Below are 11,622 nucleotides of genomic sequence, written 5' to 3'. Positions count from 1 at the left end.
CTCCTTCTGCCCAGGATTGAATTGCTGGGGCTGTCACTGTAGTTAATGGTCTGGGACAGAGCTGGTGCTGCCTGAGAGTCACACTCAGAGACATCTGAGCCGAGGCACTGTGTGTGCACATACCAGGGAGGGGCACCCGGAGGGGAGAACACCTGGAAGAGGAACCAGCCACCAGCTGAGTGAGGCAAGTGACCAGGGGAGAAGAAGGGACAGGATTAAGCCTGGGCTCAAGAGGTGTCAGCACAAAGCCTTCAGGTACCTGGGCACGGCCTGGCTTGGACAGCCCAGCCACTGCATCACTGTGGATGGCATCCCCTGAGGGGTGCTTCCCTTGCCCTCAGGAACAGTCCTGGGCCATTTCATTCCCAACCTGTGCCCAGGCATGCTGGTTAGCACCAAACCTGACTAACTGAATGATGCAGACAGTCACAGCAGGGCTTGGGAGAAGAGGATGGTGCCTGCCTGTTGGACACACAAAGCTTCAGCTGGACAGAACAGCTTTGTTCAGACATCGCATGGCCTGGGCAAAAGGGGACAAAAGGACACTTTGAGACAGCAAGACCTTATTCAGATTGCACAGGAGACCTGAGGCTCAGGAGGAAAAGGGCCACAGACTCTCAGCTTACTGTCGATGAGTGGCAGGAGCTGGGGAGCTGCCATCTGTGCCTTATCCATGGGTGTGCCCAGGAAAGGTGTCTTCAGCAGCCTCCATTGCCCCAAAAGCTTATCCTCCCACTCATCTGCACCCCAGCAGCCAGCAAGTGCTGACCTGCCAGAGGAATCAACCACACTGTGCCTCAGTTTCTCTTTACTGCAAGGACAAACCTCCTGTTCCTGCAGCACTTCCTCCATGTCCTCTGCCCCTGTGGAAGCTGAGAGCTGGGGAGATCCAGCCCAGCATCTGCACAGGCAGGACTGAAGTGTTTGGGGCTGGATGGTGCAACAGTGGCATGCTCCCTCCTACCCCATCCCTGCACACCCACAGCCTGGCTGAGCAGTGCAGAGCAGGGTGCCTGTTTTCCACAGTGCTGAGGGACTCCCAGGAGAGACCTGCAACCCATCTGCTGTGTCCCTCATCCCTAGGAACCCTCCTTCTCCTGCCTCCTCCCCACACCCCAGCACAGCCCCCTTGCCTGTGCAGCACAGTAGGCAGTGCTCCCTGCTCACCACACACTCCATGCTGGCTTTCAGGCTCAAACATGAGACACGACAACTATCTGCTGGCTTTTCTTTTTATTTAATAGAATCACTGCACAGTAAAAAAAATTAAAAAGAGAGTAAAGAAGAGGCATACACATGGAATTGTTGCAATGAACAGATCTAGCAGCAAATAACCTGAGAGCAGCACAACCTCCAGGCGTGGGCATGGGGCAGGGCTGGACAGTGGTGTCAGGCTGAGGGACTGAGAAAAGGTACAATATCCCCAAGGAGAGCAAGGGCTAAGAGCCACATCTCTGCCTGCTCCACATTAGTGGCTCTATTTCTACCCTTGCAAGGAAGGGCAGGAGGGAAACAGTGCAGGGAATTCAGGAGTGAGAGAGGAACAACATCAGCTACACATTTTCTGAGGGCATCTGGGTTGTGCTTGGCAAGGACCAGTACAATGTATGGCCCTTATCTGGAACATTTCCATCACTCCCCTCCAGCCCCACACTGTTCTCTGCTGGCAGCCCTTCCCAGGGATGCAGGAGGACTCTAGGTTGGGGCTGGCAATGGAAACCAAAGGGATCAGACTATGGCTGGAGCTCACAACTGCTGTGTTGATGGGAAGCCTGGGAGTCCCCAGCTCGCCTCACAGACCAGTCCATCAAACAGCTTCCAGGCTGCAAAGGTGATGGAGTGCAGCAGCCCCTGGCTCAGCCTGACACAGGCTGCTGGGTCACATTGGAGGCAGAGGGAAAAGGACAGAGCAGACAGGGCTCTGCCCTGTCCCACACACTGGCATGAGTCTCAGGGAGGGTCAGCCCTGAGGTTGGAGATGAAAGCAGGTTGGCTCTGTTAGCATCAGATACACAGGTGGGAGATGGTCCCCTCCAGCTGTTGGGACAAGCCATGGCTTCTTCGGGACCTACTTGCCCTGTGGTTTGCCCTAGGGAAATGAAAAACCCAACTGATACTAGTGTTCTCCTTGGGCTAATAGCTTCTCCAGGGTCCCTTCCTCTGCTGGACAAGCCATGGTAGTGATGGACCCATCAGGGCTTGTAAAGCACCGACCAAGCTCATCATAAGCCCTCTCCATGAAGATGCACAAGCAGCAGACTCCAAGCTTACAGGGCAGAAGTGAGAAGGGATTTTGCTCCCAGGGCCATTTGCCATGGCACACACCAGGCTCAGACAAGAGTGAACTGGGTAGACAAAAATCCCAGGGCTGCATTTATTTGGGGCGGAAGAGGGACCACCAAGGAGGCAGACTAGTCCCAGCTGGAGGCAGGAGGGATGGAGACCAAGACAAATTATCCATGCCTTGGTAGAACACAGCCCTGCTCTTCCCAGCAGCCCAGTCACAATGGGAAAAGCCTGTCTGGCAGTGGATAAACCCACCCCCTGGGCTGGGAACAGGGATGGTTCTTACACTCTTGGCAGAGTTGGCATCCAGGCTCTCTTGGAGACGAATCACCCATGGGGAATGGAGGGGTGCACAGAGGCGCTTGCCCTTTGTGGTGATGAATCTGCCAGGCCCATGAGGGGAAAAAACCAAGATGTAGTGACTGGCACTCCATGGATGCCCAAAAACACCTCAAGCTCTCACCCACTCCCCACCTCAGTGCCCTCCCCCATCTCTGCCTGTAGATGACTTTCTTCCCTGGCTTTTGTCCCCTCTCACTGTGCCTCTGGATCTCCAGGATCTCTTCTCCAGCTCTCCCTATTCCTTCACCCTCAAATCCCGCTCAACATCCCTCTGCCATCCTGCTCTGCTTTCCACCCTGCCTGTGCAAGTGCCTCAGCCATCAGCACTTTGGGCTCTTACACGGCAGCAGGGATGTCACAGCCGTCCTGCACCAGCTGGAGCCAGTAATCCTTGACGATCCGCCGCGGGATGGGCGCCTCGCTCGTCCGCAGGCAGCAGTCGAGGACGTTGTTGCCGCCGTGCACTGGAGAAGGAACACACCGAGCAGGCTGCACCCAGCTGAGCCTCTCCCAGAGGAGAGACAGGGCTGTGGCAGGACGGTGCCTGCAGGAATGCTGTCACACACCCCCCTGCCCGGGCACACAGGCACCTTTGTTGAGTGCTTTATTGCGCTCACACCCCAGTGCTGAGAGCCCTTTACCTCCTTCCCACGGAAAGCAAAGGAGGTGGGGAAGAGTAAACAGGCAGAAGGCAACCCACCTGCACCCCAGCTAGCAAGAAAGGACACAGGGGTCTTTATTTACCCCGCTTCAGGGTGCTGCAATACAAACACGCATTTCTGAGGGGTTGGGGATGATTTCAGTTTTATTTACTGAAGCAATCACAGCTTTGGCAGCTACCCCACCACCAGCCCACCCCACACAGATCATCCCTGTGACAGCTGAAGGACATACCTGTCTGCTTCTCTGCAGGGAAGGAGATCCAGAGTCACCCTCCCAGCAAATCCTGTGCTCACTGTTAACACCTGACAAGGCTGGCAGCACCCATGGACATCTGTACCCTCAGCAGCAACGTGTGGTGGTGCAACACCACAAAACATCTGGACCCCCCAGCTCCCCACCACATGTAGAGGTTCTGATGTCACCCACCCAGATAGCTGTGACCTGTGCAAATGCCACATCCAGCACCAACAGCCTCTCAAACATCAGCCCTGCCCTAACAGACACCCTCTCTTTTGCTCCCAGCCCTGCCACCTGCCTCCAGGCTGCCCTACACCACAGGGTGACAGGAATGTCACCTCGGTGGTGTACTGGGGAGAACGGCACCAAGACAATCCCAGCCCAATGCATGCAAGCTGGGCTAGGGCACTGGGAGGCAGGATTGCACCATGGCCCTTTCCCAAAAGGGGAGGCAGGATTGCACCATGGCCCTTTCCCAAACACACCTTCCCAGCCCCAGTGCCCTGCAGGCTCCTGTCTGGACTTTGGGCAGGACTAAGTCCCTGTGGACAGGTTACAAGAAGAGGACACAGGAGGGCTGAGAGGAAGCGGCAGCCATTGTCCCTCTAAAAGTCTGCTGGAAACGCAAAAGAGAGAAGAAACAGAATCCTCTAATTTCCCCAGGAAAGGCAGCTTGAGAGGTCCCATCTTACCATCCAGGATATGTCCCAGCAACAGGAGACTGAAGTAGAGAAGATGCAGCTGCTGCATTTTGCTGCTAAGCTGGCAGAGGATGGGCTGGAGGCAATGGAGCTCCAGGCAGGAGAGGTGAGCTCTGCTCAGCTTCCCTGGGCCCTGCTGCTGCTGCTCTCCACTGCTTATATACCCTGCAGCACATGGCTTTCACTTTCTTTTAAAGGCTGGGACATTGTAAAAAGGAATTACAACAGGCTGGATTTAATTGTTGAGCAGTTCCCGACTATTCCAGCAGCTGATTCCCTGCAGCCAGCTGTTCTGGGATCCTATAGCCAAAAACTCCCTTGCCCTCTTCTGCCAGCACTCAGGCCATAGATGTTGCTGGGAAGGACCAGGCAGCTCCAAGGTCCTTTTACCTTGTGAAAGCACCCCAGGGTCCTGGGATAGCACTTGGGGGGCTCTCACCCCACACATTTCCCAGTCTCTTCTCTGAGACATCTCTGGGACATTCACAATAAATATCATGTAGTCTCAACCCTCTGATGCTGTGGGGAGTAGAACTTGCCTCAACTCAATTTTTGGGGTATATGTTGGTACTGGGGTGATGTCTGTCTCCCCCCCAGAGTCTCCCAGGCTGGTTGCTGAAGCCTGCCTTTCCCCCCCCGCCCTCCCCAGTGCCTTCATGGGGGCACATCCAAAGCTGGCAGAGAGAGGAGAGCACACTCCAGGACCACGATCTCACAGGCCAAAAGACAACCTGATTTCCAGGTGTCCCAGAAAATGAGTTCTTGGCCAAAGGCAGCAATGGAGCTTCCAGTAAACAGGTTTTCTCCATGCAAGAGCAGAAATCCCCCACGGAGGCTGTGTGCACAGCGCAGGGTGCCAGCATCTCACCCGCTGCGTGGGCACTGCCGAGAGCGCGCACCAGCGCTCCCGCTTTGAATCTTCACAGGAGCACAGGGATGGGGGCTGTTTCTCCTTGGTATGGTGACTCACCACCATGCCAGTGCCAGTGCCACCTGCAGTGATGTCCCTTAAACCAGGCTGCTTCAGTCCCCTGTGGGAAGCAGGGATCACCGGGGTTGTGCAGCCCAGGGAAAGGACGACGGAAGGGTCACTGCTGTCAGCATCTGCCTTGCAGGGAGTTGGAGATGCCAGAGTCAGGGTCTTCTCTGAGGGGCCCAGGGTCAGGACAAACATAAAGGCATCAGATGCACCTAGATAAATTCCCACTGACAAAGAGAAAAATATTTTGCAGCAGAGTCTCTATGCCTGCACTTTTGCCCTTGCTCCAGCTTTGGACTGTCCTTGCACCTAAGTGGAGAGCAGTGTACAGAGCCCTTTCCACCTGGGCACAAGGCACACAGCTGGGACCCAGGCACCTCAGTGAGTCCCTCACGCTCCTCTCAACAGTAGGAGAGGCTCTGCCCCTTCCCCACCCCATGCTAAGAAGCAAGAGGAGACTCCAGCCATGCCACCAGACATGGTGCTGCATCCCTGCACTGGCACTGGCACCAGCCTCATGTGTGGGATGATCTCCTCCATCAGGAAAGTATTGCCTCTGGCTGCTCCTGTGCCCCAGCAGGAGTAGCACAAACAGGATGTGTCAGCTTAACTTCAGTCAGCACCTGCTGACAGTCCCAAACCCGCAGAAGTCGAGTTTAGGTGGTGAAGGATTAGCGTCATCAGCACCGGGCTCCCCGCAGGTTTGGGGGTGTAGGCAGGTTCTGCAACCTGGTCTCTGCTTAATCTCCTCAGAACACTGCCAGAGAGATGTCACAGCAGGGAGGATGACAGCTCCTGGTAGCTGGTGGCCAGAACTGCTCCCAGCCCAGAGCCAGCTCCTCGCTGGGGCTTGGTCTGACAGTGTGGAGCTCTCTGCAAAAAGTGGGTCCCAAGAGCAGCACCCTGACCTACTGGGGGGGTGGGGGGTGCTGGGGGGGCTGCCCAGCAACAAACCCTTACCTCCTTGCATGGTCTGGGTGTGGGGTGCTGGGACTCCTGTGCTGGGATTCCCCTCCAGGCACTGCTGGGTCCTGCACCCCATGGCAAGGACGGGTGTCCCCAGCCACCGCTTCCCTGGCACAAGGTTCTCCCACCTCCTGCTGGCTCTCAGCTGGCTCTACACCAAAAGGAGCATGCTGAGTTGGGAATATATCCATCTGGGACTAAACCTCTTAGCCACCTCTGGCTGCAGGGGAACCCCATGCCCAGAGCTGCCCACAGCCCCTGCCAACAACATGGGCAGGAAAGGGAGCTTGCTCTTCCTCATGACAGCTGTCAGGGAGCCTAGTGGGTCAAAGCACAGCAGCTTCACACGCCTCTGCTCTCCAGGAAGAACATCAGAGTGAGAAAAGGGGCTTTCCACTTGCATTGTGAAAGGGGAATGTGGTGGGTTTTGCCCCTCTTACTGAGGGTCAGTAAGATTTCTTAGAAAAGCGTGGTCATCTCTGAAGTACATCCCTGTGGCATTCAGGAAGGTCGCCTATTGCCCTCGCAGGACTGAGCCTCAGGGGCCAGAAGAGGCAGTGCAGATGGGGAAGACAGGGATCTTCAAGGTCCAGGGTCCCCAGAGGCACAAACAGGCAGGGGACTTGGTGGGGATGAGGAAAGAGCATTGCTCACACTGACTCATTTAAGCCTCTTCCTGAGCAATTAGAGAGCACTGGAGCTCCAGCCCCAAGGACACCACAGGATGCAGCATGAAGCATCCATGAGAACTCACTCCTGCAGAAACCTTGATAATTCAGTTGTCAATTTAAGTGGAAATCAGAAGGGACTAATGATCCCTGTGGGAAATCCAACCCACTGAAATGTAAACTGACCATGTGGATATCACCTTCACCCCTGGCTCTCCTCAAGGAGCATTGACCATGCTGCTGCCTTCCTGGAGACCTGGGAGACCTGGCAACCACGGGAGCTGCCAGGAGAGCTATTCCCCAGGCTGCCTGGTGGTGGTCTGCCTTCCACCTCTGAGCTACAGAGCTGGAAAGGGCAAAGGGGGAATTTCAGCAAATTCCAGACAGTCCCTGGGGGTGGGATCTGGGCTGGCTGCATTCATTTCATTGGGAAATACTGGGAAAGCACTGCAGCTGCTTCAATTCTGCTTGCAACACTCAGCTCGTGGCAGCCTCACACAACTCCCAGCACATTCCCAGTCCTGGTGCAGCACAAGGACTGAGGCCAAAGCAGCCATGGGGCTCAGGGCCCCACTGGATCTCCTCTAGCTGAGTGAACACAACCAATCTGATGAAATGGAGATAAGGGAGGGGGGTGGGGGGAATAGCAGGTCACAGCTTTGCCCAGAAGTAGCAAAGATGAACCTGAGGATCTGGTCCAGAAGAACTCAAAAGGTTCCAGTTCCTGCTCTGCCTCTAATACTCATTGTCTTCAGTGTCACTGGTGCTGTGGTCACCATGAAAGATGAGCAGCAGATCAAAAAAACTTTCAGCTGTGTCTTGCTCTACACTCCTAGGCAAGCGAACATCTCCAAAATCCCTGCCACACACGTGTCCCTCAGCATCACCTTTGGGCTGCAGATTCCCTGTTGTGGTGTGTTTTATGCTTGTTCAGTTTTCCCCCCATTGTTCTCTCAGAAGGTCCTGCCCTGTTACCAGTTTGTGTCAATCCCTAAACCCCTCCCCAGTTGTCTTGGTTATCTTTCTTGTTCCCCACCCCTGGCAGCCTGCCTGTCACTCGACACCCCTGCCTCTTTTTCTAGAGAGTTCGGGCCAGGGTGTCGAGTGATTGGGTTAGGGGCCAGGGTCCCTCCCGCAACTGTGTTTGATGGGTTCTCCGATCATGCCAATCCTTAATGTATCCCTCTCTGATTTGCTATCTTTCACCCCTCCCACCCTCTGTAAAACCGAGGCTTTCCCTGCCTCGGGGCTCTCAGCTTCTTCCACCGAAAAACTCCACGTTTCCCTACCAATAAAACCACCCTCCCAAAGAAACTGAGAGTCGCCTCTTCATTTCATCCTGCGACTTCGGAGCTCTCTACTGCGGCCACACGTCCGCAAAGGCTTGACATCGCCTTAGGCACAAGGCCCTGACCCCGGGTTGGGGAAGTGCCTGACTGGCTGGAGGTTGGCTGGACACTTATCTAGCCTGGGCGTTTCACTTTTCATCGGCCACTGCTCCAGTTTTGGCGCCCAACGTAGGGCCCCCCCTTTTTCGGACTCGTGGACTCCACGGACGGGATTTTGAGAATCCCAGCGGTCGCGGAACTACCCTGTGGTCGAGCAGACCTTGTTCGCGAGGTGGCGCTCCCGGGGGACCTTGGACGGCAGCTCCTTGCACCCTGGAGTCGTCCTGTCACAGGACCCTCCTCGTTCCAGCTTTTCGTTTGTCGCCTCCGGACTTTGTGAGTATTCTGCTACTCTCCCTGTCGCCTTCCCCTCTATTGGTGTTTCGTCACCACCCTTCTTTTTCTCTAGACAGGGGCCGGGGGTGGGCACCCTTATTTCTTTCTTTCTTTCGCGTTTACTGGAACGGGGGGGCTTTACCGCGGCTGCCACTTATAACATTGAGCGATGGGTGCAAAGTTTTCACTCTCGGCAGCTCAGAAGGGGCTGTTTTACCAAGTTGTGGGTATCCTAGTTGGGGGGGGTTGTTCCGTTGATAAAAAGGAAGTTAAAAAATTAATCTGATGGCTTTTTTCTGAGTTTCCTGAAGTCTCCCCCGATCTAATTAAAGATCCTGCCTTTTGGCAGAGGGCAAATGCCAAGTTATCGAACTTGATTAGATCAGGAGACACCTCGCTTTCTCCGTTAGCATTTTGGATTTCACAAATTCGATCTATCTTGAAAGCAGGAGGAAACTCAGAAAAACCTTCGGTCAGTTTTAGTTCGTACCCCAGTTCTTCCGCCTCTCCCTCTACCCCTAACCCTCCTTCCCGTCCCCATAAACGTAAAACCGGGATTTTGAAGGGTGCAGCGTGCTCCAGCCCCGCACACGGTGACCATTCGTCCCCTGGCCCCCTTCAAAATCCTCGGCCCCCCCGCCCTAAGAGTCCTGGCCAGTCTCTTAGGGGCTCCTCGTCTTCCCCTACCTCCCCTGTTCCCGTCCCCAGGTCCTCAGTTTCTAAAACCCCAAAATCCAAAACCCTAATTTCTAAGTCCCCAGTTTGCTCCCAGTCGCCTCCAATTCCCCAAAATGGTTCCTATGGGGCCCAAGATGGAGGCAGCCACATGGCCGAAATGGCGGGAAAGCCCTCTTCTTCTCCCCAGAATCCCTTCTTCCCAAGCTCCAACCCCTTCCTGCCATTCGGCCACTCCCAATGTTCTACCCCCTCGTCCTTCCCCCCTCCTAGTCCCTCCTCCTTTCCAGAAACCTCCCCTTCAGTAGTCCCTCCCCTTTCTCCTCCCACATCCCCGCCCATGGCTCCTCCCTCGGTCCCTCCCATACCACCTCCCATCTCTCCACCCCCTGCCAGTCAAAAAGTTCCACCCCTTGTCTCCGCCTCCTGGGAGGGTCCCTCGATATCGGATCGCCCTGCTCAAGTTCCCAGCCACGCCCCTACCTCCTCCTCTCCCGGTTCCCACGCTCTCCCTGCCGGCTCCCGCGCTTTGGGTTCCAGGGGGGAGGGGGTGCAGTTGGGAACCGGGAACCGGGGTCTGCTGCGATACCATCCGCAGCCCCGGTTGTTTACCATCCAGAGGGAGATGGTGGGGTGCGTCGCCAATGAGTCCCCTAACACCATTCTCAGATCAAGGAGCTGTGCAAGGCACAGAAAGATTACGGCCGGGACAGCGAATACTTTCGGGGAGTGTTGCAGGCAACACTTACCGAAGCCGATGTCACCCCCTATGACATCCGGCGCCTCTTCACGTGCCTGCTCAATCCCACCGAGCGGGCTATGTGGGAGGCAGCCTGGAAGAGGGGAGTGACAGAAGCCCTCCCGAGCCTGTGGGAACAGCCCCACATGGGGCTGGACCTAACGGGCAATGTCCTGGCCGTCGATCAACTCCTTGGGACCGGGAACTGGGCAGATGGGCACTCGCAGGCGAGTGCCATCCCCCAGGAGGCGCTCCGGGAGTCAGCGCGGGCAGCCGAGAAGGCGTTCCTGGCGCTGCCGGGGGCGGCTCCTCTCCTTTCTTTTTCCAGGATCTTTCAGGGCGCCGAGGAATCTTTCCTCGATTTTGTCGAGCGTCTTCGAAAAGCTGTCGAGCAGCAAGTGGCGGACGAGGTTGCCCGGGAACATATCCTGAAGGAAGTAGCATCCACGAATGCAAACTCTGCGTGTAGGGATGCCATCCTCAGCCTCCCGGTGCACCCACCCCCCTCGCTGCACGATATGCTCGAGGTCTGCACCCGGAAGGTCCTAATCATGCTATCTAGGGAGGGAGAGAAGAAAAAACAGCTGCCGCCCCGAGTCAGCGCCGCAGAAGAAGCGCCTGAAGACACCTTCTCTGAAGCCACCTGCCACTCGCCTGCTCCCGGTCCTTCTGCCGCCAAATCACCCTGCCATCTGTGTGGAAAGCTCGGGCATTGGATGCCCGACTGCCTGCTGCGGCGGGAATTTTATGAATTCAAAAAGAGGCAGGGACTCCTGGGGAAAACCCAGACAAAAAACTAACATCTGAGCGCAGTTCCCCCCTGCACCATGATAAAAATAGGGTGGGACAACCAATACCACGCAGGGAGGGGAGATCTCAGGGACCACCGCCTGCCAAACAAGACATATTCTCACCGGACTTGTCATATGTTGCATGTCTCCAACCTAGACCCGTGCTAACTACCTTTTCTGCTTTCAGACCCTTCCAGCTGCAGCTGACAGAGCCGCTACATCTTAAGAACTCCGATTTTCAGCTCGTTTCAGTCAGCCCGGAATGCCCAGGAAACTGGGGGCGGATAAGGTGTAAGTACGCTGTTGTCGGAGACACTAAGCACACACCTTTAGAGGTGAACATAATCCCGGGTCTTCTGCCATCTGACCCAGGACTGTTCGCTGTGGGGCTGCACTGTGTCCAACCCCCCACTTTCCTGCCCAAGGGACAGGTGATTGCGCAAGCGATCCCTGTTCCCGAAATGACTTGGGCCCTGGGGTTTCCTCCGGCTGAACTCCAAAATCCAACAGTAGCTTGGGCCCAGGTCCTGGGGCGGGAAAGGCCTCATGTCACCTGTCATATCTCGAAAGGGGGAGAGGGCAAGCCTCTTAAAGGCTTGTTGGACACAGGAGCAGATGTAACGATCATTCCTTCCCGGGAATGGCCGTCACAGTGGGAATTGCAAAACGCGCCTGGCCACGTCCGAGGTGTCGGGGGTTTACAATTGGCACGTCAATCAAAGAGCACCGTACAAATTACGGGGCCGGATGGGCAATTGGCTTCAGTGCGCCCATTCGTATTAGATTACACGGAACCCCTGTGGGGGAGAGACCTCTTGGCCCAGTGGGGAGCCTGAATTGACCTCCCAGCA

The 11,622-nt window shown here is 55.8% G+C and overlaps 1 protein-coding gene across 1 annotated transcript; it reads right to left on the bottom strand.

Annotated features, from left to right (window-relative positions):
• Positions 1-426: 426 nt before the first annotated feature.
• On the bottom strand, positions 427-4,278 carry LOC129132736 (C-C motif chemokine 19). Its single transcript, XM_054652144.2, has 4 exons — positions 4,221-4,278; positions 2,969-3,092; positions 2,573-2,669; positions 427-462 (listed from the first exon to the last, which is right to left on the bottom strand). The coding sequence occupies exons 1-4, from the start codon at positions 4,276-4,278 to the stop codon at positions 427-429; spliced, it is 315 nt and encodes a 104-aa protein (XP_054508119.2).
• Between the last annotated feature and the right edge of the window lie 7,344 nt (positions 4,279-11,622).

The sequence above is a fragment of the Agelaius phoeniceus genome, chromosome Z (genome assembly GCF_051311805.1).
Source record: "Agelaius phoeniceus isolate bAgePho1 chromosome Z, bAgePho1.hap1, whole genome shotgun sequence".
NCBI classification, from domain to species: domain Eukaryota; kingdom Metazoa; phylum Chordata; class Aves; order Passeriformes; family Icteridae; genus Agelaius; species Agelaius phoeniceus.
Note: the sequence above shows the minus strand (reverse complement) of the source record. Positions and strands in the feature narration are given on the sequence as shown.